Source organism: Leuciscus leuciscus, assembly GCF_965113295.1.
Source record: "Leuciscus leuciscus genome assembly, chromosome: 10".
NCBI lineage: Eukaryota > Metazoa > Chordata > Actinopteri > Cypriniformes > Leuciscidae > Leuciscus > Leuciscus leuciscus.
In genome coordinates, this window is record NC_138734.1 from 37,118,125 (window position 1) to 37,130,432 (window position 12,308).

General features: G+C 38.5%; 1 protein-coding gene and 1 long non-coding RNA gene across 3 annotated transcripts in view; one reads left to right on the forward strand and one right to left on the reverse strand.

Moving 5' to 3' along the window:
- LOC309508127 overlaps positions 1–12,308 on the reverse strand; it is a 746,145-nt gene that overhangs the window by 8,988 nt on the left and 724,849 nt on the right. The gene's annotated exons all lie outside the window — the stretch shown is intronic.
- The window catches only part of LOC309507993 (breast cancer anti-estrogen resistance protein 1-like), a 94,840-nt gene continuing 87,219 nt past the window's right edge, over positions 4,688–12,308 (forward strand). The window contains exon 1 of one of the 2 annotated variants that reach the window (XM_082182485.1): positions 4,688–5,355. In XM_082182485.1, the coding sequence (XP_082038611.1) occupies positions 5,344–5,355 (12 nt within the window). In that variant the 5' untranslated portion in view covers positions 4,688–5,343. The remainder of the gene's footprint in view (positions 5,356–12,308) is intronic. The other variant, XM_082182486.1, reaches the window with a different exon arrangement.

Consider the following 12,308-nt stretch of genomic DNA (forward strand, 5'->3'; position numbering starts at 1 on the left):
GTCTATGAAAGCCTGTATAGACTGATTTTTTATCTGAAGGGCTCTGGATGTTTTTGCCGGGAAAATTAAAAGGATGTGATGTTTACTGCGCTCCTGAGAGCCTCTCTTCCGTTTTATGACACATGAAATGATTGCTTGCAATGTTCACAATAATGCAGACAGAGCCATTCTGTACTGTATTATTAATGTTTAAGGCAAATGGGTTAATTCAAACTGTAGTCTCATATAGCCAGATTTATATATTCTATAGACCAATTTGGAGTAGACGTCACAGTTACGTCACGCAGACGTTTATGTTGAAAGTCACAGACTGGACTGATGAAACCTGCAACGATTAGTCTACTATTAAAACATGAATTTGATGTAAACAGTAAGTCTTCGTAATATAGGCTACACATATGCAGTTCATAGGGGACATACATACATAGCAGTTACAGCATGAAATAATATTTAAACCTATAACATTTTACATAACTTTTAAACATAGCATATAACATTTTTATCTCACAATTCTTGTCTATTTTTCTTGCATTTGTGTGTTTATATCTCCCAGTTCGGACTTTATAACTCGCAATTGTGAGTTTATATCACAATTCTTTGGGAGGAAAAAGTCAGAATTGCGGGATATAAACTCGCAATTCTGAGGAAAAAAGACAGAAAAATGAGTATATCTCACAATTTTGTTTATCCTTCTAAGAATTGAGAGATATAAACTCGATATTAACTGTTTTTTTATTTTTTTTTTATTCTGTGGCTTCCACAGATTTCTAGAAGTGTCATTTTCTGCCACCAGGTAGGCTCTCCCCACAAAAAACATCATCGGTGTTTGCAAACACTAAATAGGTCTATAGTCTCAGATATACCGTGAGTATTTGGGGGCATTGAATCATGTTCAGTGACATTCTCTTGTACTTTACATGTGCCATGCATGAGTGGGTTCCTCAAATGCAGACTGCACGTGCAATAAGTTGCTGGCTGCAGTTCACTTAACAGCCACAGGTGTCGCTAATAACAAGGGTTTCTGAATTCTAGACGTGACGCCCACGGACTGTTGGCTGAACGTCTGATGCATATGGCACACAAAATTGGAAACACTTCGGGAGTTTCGAAGTCATCATCTGATCTCCCCAAACATGCCGTGGAACACAACAAACTCTGATTGGTTGCTTTACGCTAAGTGGTCATCGGCCAATGAAAGCTTCTATGGAGTCCAGACCTTTTGCCGTCAGTCTGAACGAGGACAGGGTCTGCAAAGGCTCTAACTCGGGTTCCTCAAATCCGTTCCTAGAGAGTTACTGTTCTGCAGAGTTTAGCTCAACCCCTGATCAAACTCACCTTCCAGTGATTTTTCTAGTAATCCTGAAGACCTTGATTTGCTTGCTCAGGTTTGTTTGATCAGGGTTGGAGCTAAACTCTGCATTTGAGGAACCCTGCTTTAACATGAAAGCAACATCATTTTTTATTTTTTAACGAAGCTGATATTCGCTCCATGTGAAAAGCAATGATTCATGAACAAATCATTGTTTGAGTCAGATCTTTTCAATGAATCCAGTTCACAAAACCTGAAAGATTTGTTCGCAAACTGGACCGATTTTCATTCTATTCCAAGTTCAAGTCACTGACTCAGTGATTTACAGCTTACAGGGGAACAGGGGAACATTATCAATGAATAATGGCATAAATTTCAGTCTGTTCCTCACACAATGCTTTTGTATAGTCTTCAGAGGACTTATAATGTAAGCATGCAATATTCATATTTTTATGATGGTTTTGTGTCCTTTTTGAAGCTTGAAAGCCCCTGGATTAGACCAGCCTGAGGGTGAGTATGATGACTGAATTTTCATTTTCGGATGAACTAATCCTTTAAACATGCACGCAAGTCAAATCACTCTTTCCATGTGAATAAACACACTCTAGGCATAGTGGGAGTTTAGAGAGGTAACCACGCTCATTTTTATTCATGTCCTCCCCCTTCCACTCAAAGTCAATGGTAAGTGTATGGTATTCAGGAGTGGAGAGGAGCCTGTCGTCCTCATCTTTATTCAAACGCACCTGTCCTCTCCTGATTTCCTGATTTTACTCTCTCTCCTGGGTCTGAACACTGCTGTTAGCTCCTAAATAATGCCTTCATCCCTTTCTTTCTTTCTTTCACTTTTACCATTTTCCCAATGCTTTCATCTTGCATTGCACTTAGACATTTTGATGACACAAGTCTGATTTTCCTTTCGCAATTGTCTCTGCCATTATCATCAACTTTGAATTTCACTTCATAAGACTTTTCCTTTTCTGTATTTCAGTGCTTGCATTTCACCTCTCTTTCATCTTATCTACCTTCTCTTCTTGAGTACACTTCTTGAGTGATTTTACACTAGTAAAAAATTCTGATTTATTAGCATTATTTAGATAGAATGCACTGCGTATATGAGTAAGGCAAGCAGGCCAAAATGGATCAAATCAAATGAACCCACAGATCCAATGCTGTTAAAGAGGTGTAGACCCTTAGCAGTGTTCTATATAAAAAGACCTTTATGGAGCTACATGGCCTTAGGTGTCCACTCGGAATTCCTGTACCTTATATATAGCACAAACTTTACCTCCAGGCATGTGTATCTGTCTGTCACCAAGTGCATGACTTCAAACAGGGGCAGAAACCTTAAAAATAGACAGCGCTGTTAAGAGGACAATTATAAACAATCACTGTGATGAGAACCTAAAATAACAGCTGGCTAAAATGTTCCAAATGCCTCTTACCTCTAGGTCACCAGAGTTAAGAGGCGCTTTAAAACACTGCTGGGTATTTACTCCCTTTGTGTAAGCTACTATAAAATGCTTTCCTCCTTACAGTTCCAGTGCATTGCTTGCTGAACTATAAGCTTGATTTTAAGGTCAGTACGATGTGCTGCTATTTTTTATGGCACATTTGCTAAAGCACTTGATGTCCTTTAAACATTCTTTTTTTTTACTCTCCAATTTTTCAGTAATGGCTAAATTCCAAAGATGGAATATGCAGGGATTTTTTTGCCACTAATTTTGCGGGAAAATGTGGAATCTTGCAGAATGGATTTAAATATGGGTCAAATGTGTTAAAAAGAGACTTCCACATTATCAAATTACACAAAATATTGAATAAATGAGGGGTGATGAATAAGAGGGTGGATGAATAAGTTGATGAATGAGGGGCGTTCCAAATCTGCAAGTTCTGCCCATGCTGACTCTGTATGGACCTGCTCATGGCTAATATCCTTGCAGACCACGAGAGAGAGATTTTTTTTTTTGTCTTTGCAGCAAATTCAGCCTTGGACTGGTTTGGCAGCCCACCAAAAAGATTTCCTTCTGAAGGTCTCCTTTCCTGTACTTTATCCCTCTCAACATTGGCTAATGTTGGAAGATGAAGGGAGGGAGTGTCATGACACCAATTTAACAGACATTTGAAGATAAGAAGAGGACCTTTGACTTCCTTCACACAGCTGCCCTGTATAATTAAAAGCCATTCATAGTGCTCATGGCATAGCTGTCAGTGAGAGCATTGGGAATGATACTGCTTATAAACTAATTGTCCTCCACAACACATAGGCTACTTCTATCTGCTGTCTGCCAAATAACACAGTTTTTTCCTTAACGGGAATTTCATTGTAGATGAGAAGCTTCTTGGTGTTTAATCTGAATTTTTTTTGAAGACGTGCTTAATCTTTGTTAGTAACCCCACCCCTAGAACATCATCCAGCATCAGCTAATTTGAAAGGCCAGACATTTTGATGATATCAGCATCTTTTGCAATCTGCATTATTAATGGTGTTTCTTGTAAAGTCAAATGCTAGAATGTTTGCAAGTGGTTTCATCATGTTAATGGGTAATTGCTACTTTTTATAGGTCTAAAGATATACTTTCACTATATTTTTGTTGTCTGCAGTCATTCTCATTTCTGTAGATATGGCAGGATGATGGTGTGAATAGGGCTTTCAGAAAATTTTAGACATTTTCCAAGGATAGTTACCACATTTTTGTTCAACAATAAAGGGATGTTCTCTGTGATTTGAGTAACAAAGCATTCACTGTTAAAAGCAAAATTTCCATCCAAGTGAATTTCACAAGTGTCATCACAAATCTTTTTTCATTTTTCTAGAATTGCCGAAATCTGGTATGAGCAGCGACAAGGTATGGTAGTACATGCGAATTAAAGTTACCTGAAAATCAAAATGAACAATTTTATTTCTTTTTGTGTGGAATTTTGTGTTTTTTATTATAAATGATTTATCTGTGCTCATAATTATTTTTTAAATGCATGTGCCCTCGTAAACTAAATAAATTCCCACATCTCTTTTCTTCTCTGATGACATGCAAGGAACAACTTGTGACTCACATGAGATACTTTGGGCATTAAAAAATAAAGTCAGCATGAAATGCAAGTTCAAACAATATTTTCATCCCTATTGTGATGTATAGCTGAGTGAAACGGCTTCTCAAGCAAGAAAAAATGTTGGGCTGGACTTGATTTTGAATTGTTTGGATCATTGGATCATAGCCCTCGGGCCAGTAAACACGTCATCAGAGAATAGAAGAGATGTTGCTGGAAGAGGGAGGGGAAGCTAATTTGATTAAAGATTTACATTTGAACTAAATTCTACTCTTCAGTTCTACTCTTTAACTGAATTATGTTAATGGGAATTTATGTATACTTGTATGTATTCATTTGTATATGCACGAAGTATTATTTGTAAGGCACAAAAAGTCGTTTTTCCATTGAGACAAGGGAAAGTAAAACAGTATATCAATAAACAGGTCAATACCACGAAACGGGCATAAATACATCGAATGTAAATACACGCTATACTGTTCACAGCGCATAATATGTGTTTATCCACAGCGAGGTAACCGGACACTGTACCTTTAAACAGAACTTGATGATTCCATCATAGGGAGAGAGCGAGGGAGAGCGCGAGCTGTGCTATGAACTGTCAGTGTACACTACCGCAATACAGACAAACCAAAGGCGAGTCATTCCTTACTGTACGGGGAAAAAACGAGTGGAGAAGAGAAGCGTTTTATTTTATAAAACACATTTTATTATCTAGCCCAGCAGCAGATCTCTGGAGAGGAGGGTGAACTGCGCAGCGCTGCTCGTGCGAGGTGGAGCGGAGACACATCTAAAACATTCACAATAAACTTCTCACCCCATCGAGACTCGGACTGCACCCTTACCACAGACAACATGGAATAGAAGGACTCCGAGAGAATCCTAACAACACAAATTGATGTTTTCTGCTGAAAAACCGTTAGAGGGGAAGAAACTGATCCGTTAAAATCAGCATCAAGCTCGTAGTGGATTGAAAGAAGGAGCTCAAGATGTCTGTACCGGTAAGTTCTTCAATATAACCTTCAGTCTGATTAACCGCTATGTGCAAAAGTTACTGAACTGCTTGATTGGAACTTAATGTATTCTATTGGACGTACAGATGTTGGTCTGAATAGGCAGCCTGCTCTTGGTATATTGATGTGGTGATGCACACTGTGGTTATTTGCTACAAAGCAGCTGTTCAGGACGGCAGTGGAACTGAATTTTTGTAGTTCACTACAGACAGTACACGAGCTGTGTGTCAAAACCGAGTTAGTTGTCTACCTAAAAGCATTTTATGCGCCGTAGACGCGTTCCGATGATGGTGCGCTTGCCAATGATGCCCAAAAATGCGGTCTATATAGGCAGCGCAAGGTTTTGACCCACAACCTCCGTGAGCTGTGCAAATAGGATGCAGAATTTCCCCATGACAGGTTTCCATACTACTGTACATAGGCCTACTTCACGTTTCTATTCAGGTACAAATAATAATAATAATAATACATTAATAAAAATGTATGATATTGTCAAGAATACCTAAAAAAACAAACAAAAAGCATTTTTCCCCCTTTTATTAACTTTCTTTTTTTTATATAACAAATAACTTGAAAAAGTGTTCCACCTCTTTATGAGTTAGGCTACTTGTAGGCCTATGTAAAGCACCAGTTTTGAAACCACCTTCGTCCTTTGGCCTGTCAACTTGCTGCTTTAATCCCCCCCAAATTTGTCATTTTCTAAGAGTTGACCATGTTTTCTATGATAGTGTAAAATGGCCCCCTGGAGCAAAATACACCTTGAAAGTAATTATCTCTTAAAACATTTCAGCCCTTTTTCAAAACACGTATAGACTGTTTCCATATTGACTGTTCCTGTCACAGTTGAGATTTATTTGTGAATTATGCATTGTGTTAACCTGTGGAACAATAATTGATAAATAAATATTAATAATATTGTGCATATTCACAATTAAACATGGCTGACCCTGAGGCAAGATCTGTTTTTGCACCGTGGACCTGTTTCTTCCATCGAGTCTCGACCTGTGAGGACTAAGTTCCGCCTCCCTGCTGCTTTTGGCATCTCATTTCGACATTATGCTCAAAGATTTAATGTTTGCCCTCACGGCTGAAGTTAAGTGGAAGAAGTCAGTGGATTACTAATAAAGAGCTGTGGAGGATGCACAGCCCTGCAAAACATCATTGCCGATCCCTGTGGGAGGAATGAGGATAATTTGCATGTCTTGGCAGCTTACCTATATATTTCCCCACTGCTGTTTTTAGGGGAACTGGCATCTTGATGATGTTATGAATAAATAATAAAATCACTTCTGGTCTTTGCATCCGAGTGATGAAGTCTCTTGCTCAGTTTAACTCTTTAAGACAACGCTCAGTGGCAGTTAGAAAGAATTGTGTTTGTTCAGATTCAGCATCGCATGAGTACAGATGTCCCATGCCATTTTCAACAAACAGAAGCCAGATTGCTGTTTTTGCCCCGGGGTGATGGAGCTTGATCGCAGCAGCTGTTCTACCACAAAGACGAGAGTATGCTTTGCTAGTCTTGTGGCTCGTTTTCCACGCAACCGGTGTGATTGCGTTTACCTGAGACCAACAGATGTCACAGAGAAGTGAAAAACAAACGAGTGTAATGGCTTAAAGCACATTAATGTTGTGTTTGCAGCCTATTTCATCAGTAAGATGGAAACCTGAATTGGTTTATTAGAGCTGGTTATCAATAACATTCCGTTATTCTAGATTTGTTTCAGATTATGATTCTATTCTGATTTATTTGGGCATATTCCAGTTAATAATGGCCCTTTTTTAACATATGAAAGTAATGAGAACCTTCTAACTAGGTATATTATGAAAATGTTAATATGTGCTCAAACTATGCAGTTCATTTTCTATATATTTAACATAATTAACGCAACCAAAATCCTGATCTGTGTATAGTTGAGTAAACCTTAAATTGCATTTCTTGTGTAAAACTGTTATTGTAACATTATGCAGAATTAATATAAAATTATAAATTATGGCTCAACATCTTAATAGAATTTTTTTTTTTTTTTTTTTGCTTGCCATTATTTTGCATTACACAAACTTTTTAATTCAGACAGCAAACACAGGTAAAGCATGAATTAATATTTTACCCAGCCCTATTATTACTGTCTTATCTATCATTCAGAAAGCCTAATGAGTTGAAATAATTATTATGAATTATGATGTGTAAGTATTATTATTACTATTATAGTTTTATTGATATTTTGAATTTGCTTTTATTTTTTAAGAATTTTTTTTTCATTTTTCATTAGCTTTTTTTTTGGGGTGAGTTTTAGTAACCTTATTACTTCACCTTAAATTATTTATTTCATTTAGTTGCCAAGTTCATTTTATCAAGTTTCATCTTATATTTATATTTTAGGTTACACTTTATTTTAAGGTGATGTGGTTACATTGTACTTACTCTAGTAAGTACTGAGCAATATTAATTAACTACATGTACTTACAATAGAGTTATGGTTAGGGTTTGGTTTAGAGTTAGTTACTTGTAAATGCACAATTTCCTGTTAGCTGTTATTACTATTACATGTAGTAACTTGTTACTACGTCACCTTAAAATAAAGTGTTACCATATTTTATTTCAGTTACCGAAAATTATTATTTTTTGTTAAAATTGTGAAGACACTGTGCCATTGACCCTTTCCCAACATGTGTCCAGACACATCACCATGCATATGAATTCTGCAAGCATGTATAGATGCATACATACATCCTTTAATACATAAATTCACAAGTTTGAGTTCTACACATGCTCAGCTTCATACATATTGATGGGTATTAATGTTTGGCTGTTAACGTCATTTGCCTCGGCTTTAGATCTTTATCCCCTCCCCTGGACGGCTCCCAGAGTGCGCACACTACGACTGCAATCCCGTGCTTATTCCCCCCTGCCGTCCCTCAGAGTTCTGCCGCGAGAGGTTAAATGCGACGCCAGCAGGGAACGAGCTTGCTAGATCACTCTCAGACGCCTGACATTTGGTGCTTGTCATAGATGATACTCCACATACATATTAATAATGTTGGCTTAGGTGAGCTGTCGCATTTCAATCACCCAATAAAGACCTTTTGCTATTTGTATGCGTTGCCCTGGCAACTAGAGGCCACCAGCCTTCCACATATGAGTTTCATTGGCAGCGTAACTCATAGTAAACAGCGTATAATGCTACACATGCCATGCAAGGACAAGCACGACTCCAAAGGCAAATTGCGACAAGCGATTGTGAATACATCTATGAATTCCTCTGAAATCACACTATTCATGCTTGTCTTTGCATAGTAAGTGTCTCATCTCATAGACATTCTTGCCTACACACAGTCACACATCAGCGGCCCCTGTTTTGCCACTCCCAGCAGGCATCTTTATCCGTTTTCAGTGATTAAGGACAGACATTTTTTCTCAAGTACACACACACTCTTATACCGGACGCATATTAATCCAGAAGCCAGCTGACACGCTCATTAGTTTATTGATGTCAGCGCAAGAGAAAAATATGAATGCTAGAAGCAGCTGCAGGTGAACACATGATGAATATGAATGTAAATATTAACGTTTATGTCACCTCAGGAGTCTTTTGACAAACAGCTCTTCATATTCATCTGATTTAAATACCATACTCATCAGTATGCAGTATATGTGTAGAGTGTGAATATTCCCATTCTCGTTTATGTCTTGGTACGTTGCACACATTTTTGTATAAGAATACAAATGAAGGGTAAATTACATTGTTATACATGATTTGTTTATTTATGCTGTGTATGTTTTCAGCAGTATGTTGTCTGTAGTATGGACAGTTGTATGTAAAACATAAAAATTGAATTACGGTGCACGGCCACCGATCACATTCTTCAGCTGATCTCCATCCATCCATCCATCCATCCATCCATCCATCCATCCATCCATCCATCCATCCATCCATCCATCCATCCATCCATCCATCCATCCATCCATCCATCCATCCATCCATCCATCCATCCATCCATCCATCCATCCATCCATCCATCCATCCATCCATCCATCCATCCATCCATTACTCTTAAAAGTAAAGGTTCTTTATCGGCGTCTATGGTTCTATGAAGAACCTTTAGCATCCACTGAACCTTCCCATTCCACAAATGGTGCTTTATAGTGGGAAAAGGTTCTTTAGATTTTTTAAATGGTTCTTTTAAGAACTGTTAACTGAAAGGTTTTTTTATGGGAACCCAAAATGGTTATTGTATGGCATCGCTGCAAAATACTTTAATAACCTTTATTTTTAAGAGTGTTTCTGTCTATTTCATGTTCATTCTATTTATCTATTGTTCTATCATTTTTTCTGTCTGTAAGGCCTGTAAACCTTTGCTTTCCTATTTAAAAATTACAGGAATGTATGTATGTATGTATTTTAAATAATTTTAATTGATTGTCATTCTACTTCCTTACATTTAAATTCGAATTGCAATTCTCCATACTATTAGCTACATATTTGCTTCTATATGAAGAGTTTGGATGCAAAAGCCTCTAAGTGCCATCTGAAATTTTCTTCTAGAATGATCATTTTTATCAAGCTCGTATATTTAAGTTCAGTAATTTCTCTTAAATGACAATTCATAGGTAATTTTCATTGCCATTTAAGTGAAATTACTGAACTTAAATATACGAGCTTGATAAAAATGATCATTCTAGAAGAAAATTTCAGATGGCACTTAGAGGCTTTTGCATCTGAACTCTTCATATATTCATAGAGTAAAGAGTGTCTGTTTCTGATATAGTGCAAGATAATAATGCAGCGTGTGGTATTTGTGGTTTCAGTGATAATGTGCAAGTCTGCAGACTGGCTAACAAACAGATCTCTCCAAAAATATACTCTCTGACTATAGTTTGTCTGAATAGCTCTTCATCCTCACCAAATGCTTTTCATCCTTTTTTTTCTTCTTCATCCGTTTCTCTTAGTCCTTCATCTTTTGTCACTCTAAAGGTTTATATGGCTGCTTTTTGTATTTCATTTTAGTTTCCTTTCTTTTATCAGTGTGTGCGTGTGTATGCTTGCTTGCTTTTGTGTTGCAGAGCTCTTTTGCTGTTATATTTACTGCAGCGGGGGACATACTCAGTGTGAAATCCAAGTAGGCCCCTTATGATTTCAAAAGCCGGTGTCGTTTTACTCACCCTGGCGTTGACTGTCCCGCAGACGACTGCTCTCAGCTGGTTGGGAGGACACATGCCGGTCCTCACGGGACCTAAAAGAGTCACAGTAAACATGTCTCCTTTAAACAAGTCACAACTTCCCCCTCTTGACCCCAGGGGTGTTTAAAGTGTAACATCTTGTTTTCAGTGCATCAGATGGACAGAACCCTCTCTAGAGTTCTGTTTATGCTGCTGTTTAAGTCTTGTGCATGTGTGTCTACGTGGCTTGGCTGTGCTGAGTTGCTAATGAAACACAGGGCTTTTTCACCATATGATGATTTGAACTCGGTGTAACCCGCTCTTTTGTTCCACTGCCCTGTAAATCTCTTCCGTCAGCATTAGAAGGGGGAGGACGGGAGAATATGTGTGTGTGTGTGTGTGTGTGTGTGTATGTGCGTCTGTGGATGGAGATTATGTTGGGTGTGTATGTATAAAATTTGCATGCCTCGTGTTCATGTTTTGTGTTGAGTGTGTTTGTAGACAAAGAGAGAGATGGTGTTGTGCGTATTTGTTTTGCAGCTTGATGGACGCTGGATCCTGATGTGGATCCTCATTATAGTGCAGCTGTGAAAGTAAAAGGGGGATAGAAAGAGCGAACGAGCGTAGTTGTGTGCATGCATCTGTGTTTTTGCCACTGCCTGTGCCAAATCGTCCCGTCGCCACCGTCGTAAATCTGCTGGCTGATGTGCGAGGTGGTCATATTAATGGAGCATCATCAATCACACCGGGCTGTCTGAGATTAGTCTGTATGTGCTTGATGGGATGGGGGAGGGAACTCTAGCTACAAGTGAACCTGACAGAAACATCTGCTTAGACTAGTCCAGTCCAGCAGTCCAGTCGAGCTAAATCCAGTACAGTTTATCTAAGCTAAATCCAACTCAGTCCAGTTTAGCTAAACCCGGTCAATTCAACTCAGATAAGCTCAGACCAGTCCAGTCTAGTCCTAAGCCAGTCAGGTCCAGTTTAGTATGCCCATCTTGTTTGGTCCCAGTTTAGCTAAGAAAAGTCCAGTTGTACTCAGCTAAGTACAGCCCAGTCCAGTCCAGTTTAGCTAAACCCAGTCAGATTCAGTTTAGCATGCAGAGTTCAGTCCAGATTAGCTAAGGCCAGTCCACTTGTACAGTGGGCACATCCTAGCCCAGTCCAGTTTAGCTATAACCAGTTCAGTTGTACTCAGCTAAACCCAGCCCAGTTAAGTCCAGTTTTAGCTATGACTAGTCCATTTGCAGATTGACCAGCCTCTGAAATGCAGCGTGTAGCTCTGCAGTGATGAATGATTATGTGAAAGGGTCAGATGGAGAGCAGGAGCCAGGGAAAGGGGGAAGGAAGAGAGACACAGATGAGACCAAAACTGGAAGAGTCAAGTGTCTGTCTCTAGAGAGCCAGACAATTCTATGAAAGTAATAAGTAGAAACACAAAATAGCTACAAAAGAGAAGCAGGGTGCAATTAAGGACACACAGAGATGAAGAAGACACAAGGAAGGAAAAACACCACAAGAGGCCTGGGAAAAGATCATGGTAAATGCAGAGGGAGAGAAATTGAAATTTTGAGGTAGAACAGGAAGAATATACAAGATGCTTATGTTGACTACAGGCAGAAGACCATCCATTTGTATCTTCTGAGACCACCATCCCATCAATGTTTGACAAGCTTGACTAAACCTATTTCCAAACTGTGTGTTTCTCTATTGAATAGAATTTGGCAGTTGTTATTTGACATGTCCAATGATATTTTTTAGTATTATTATTTATATACCATAA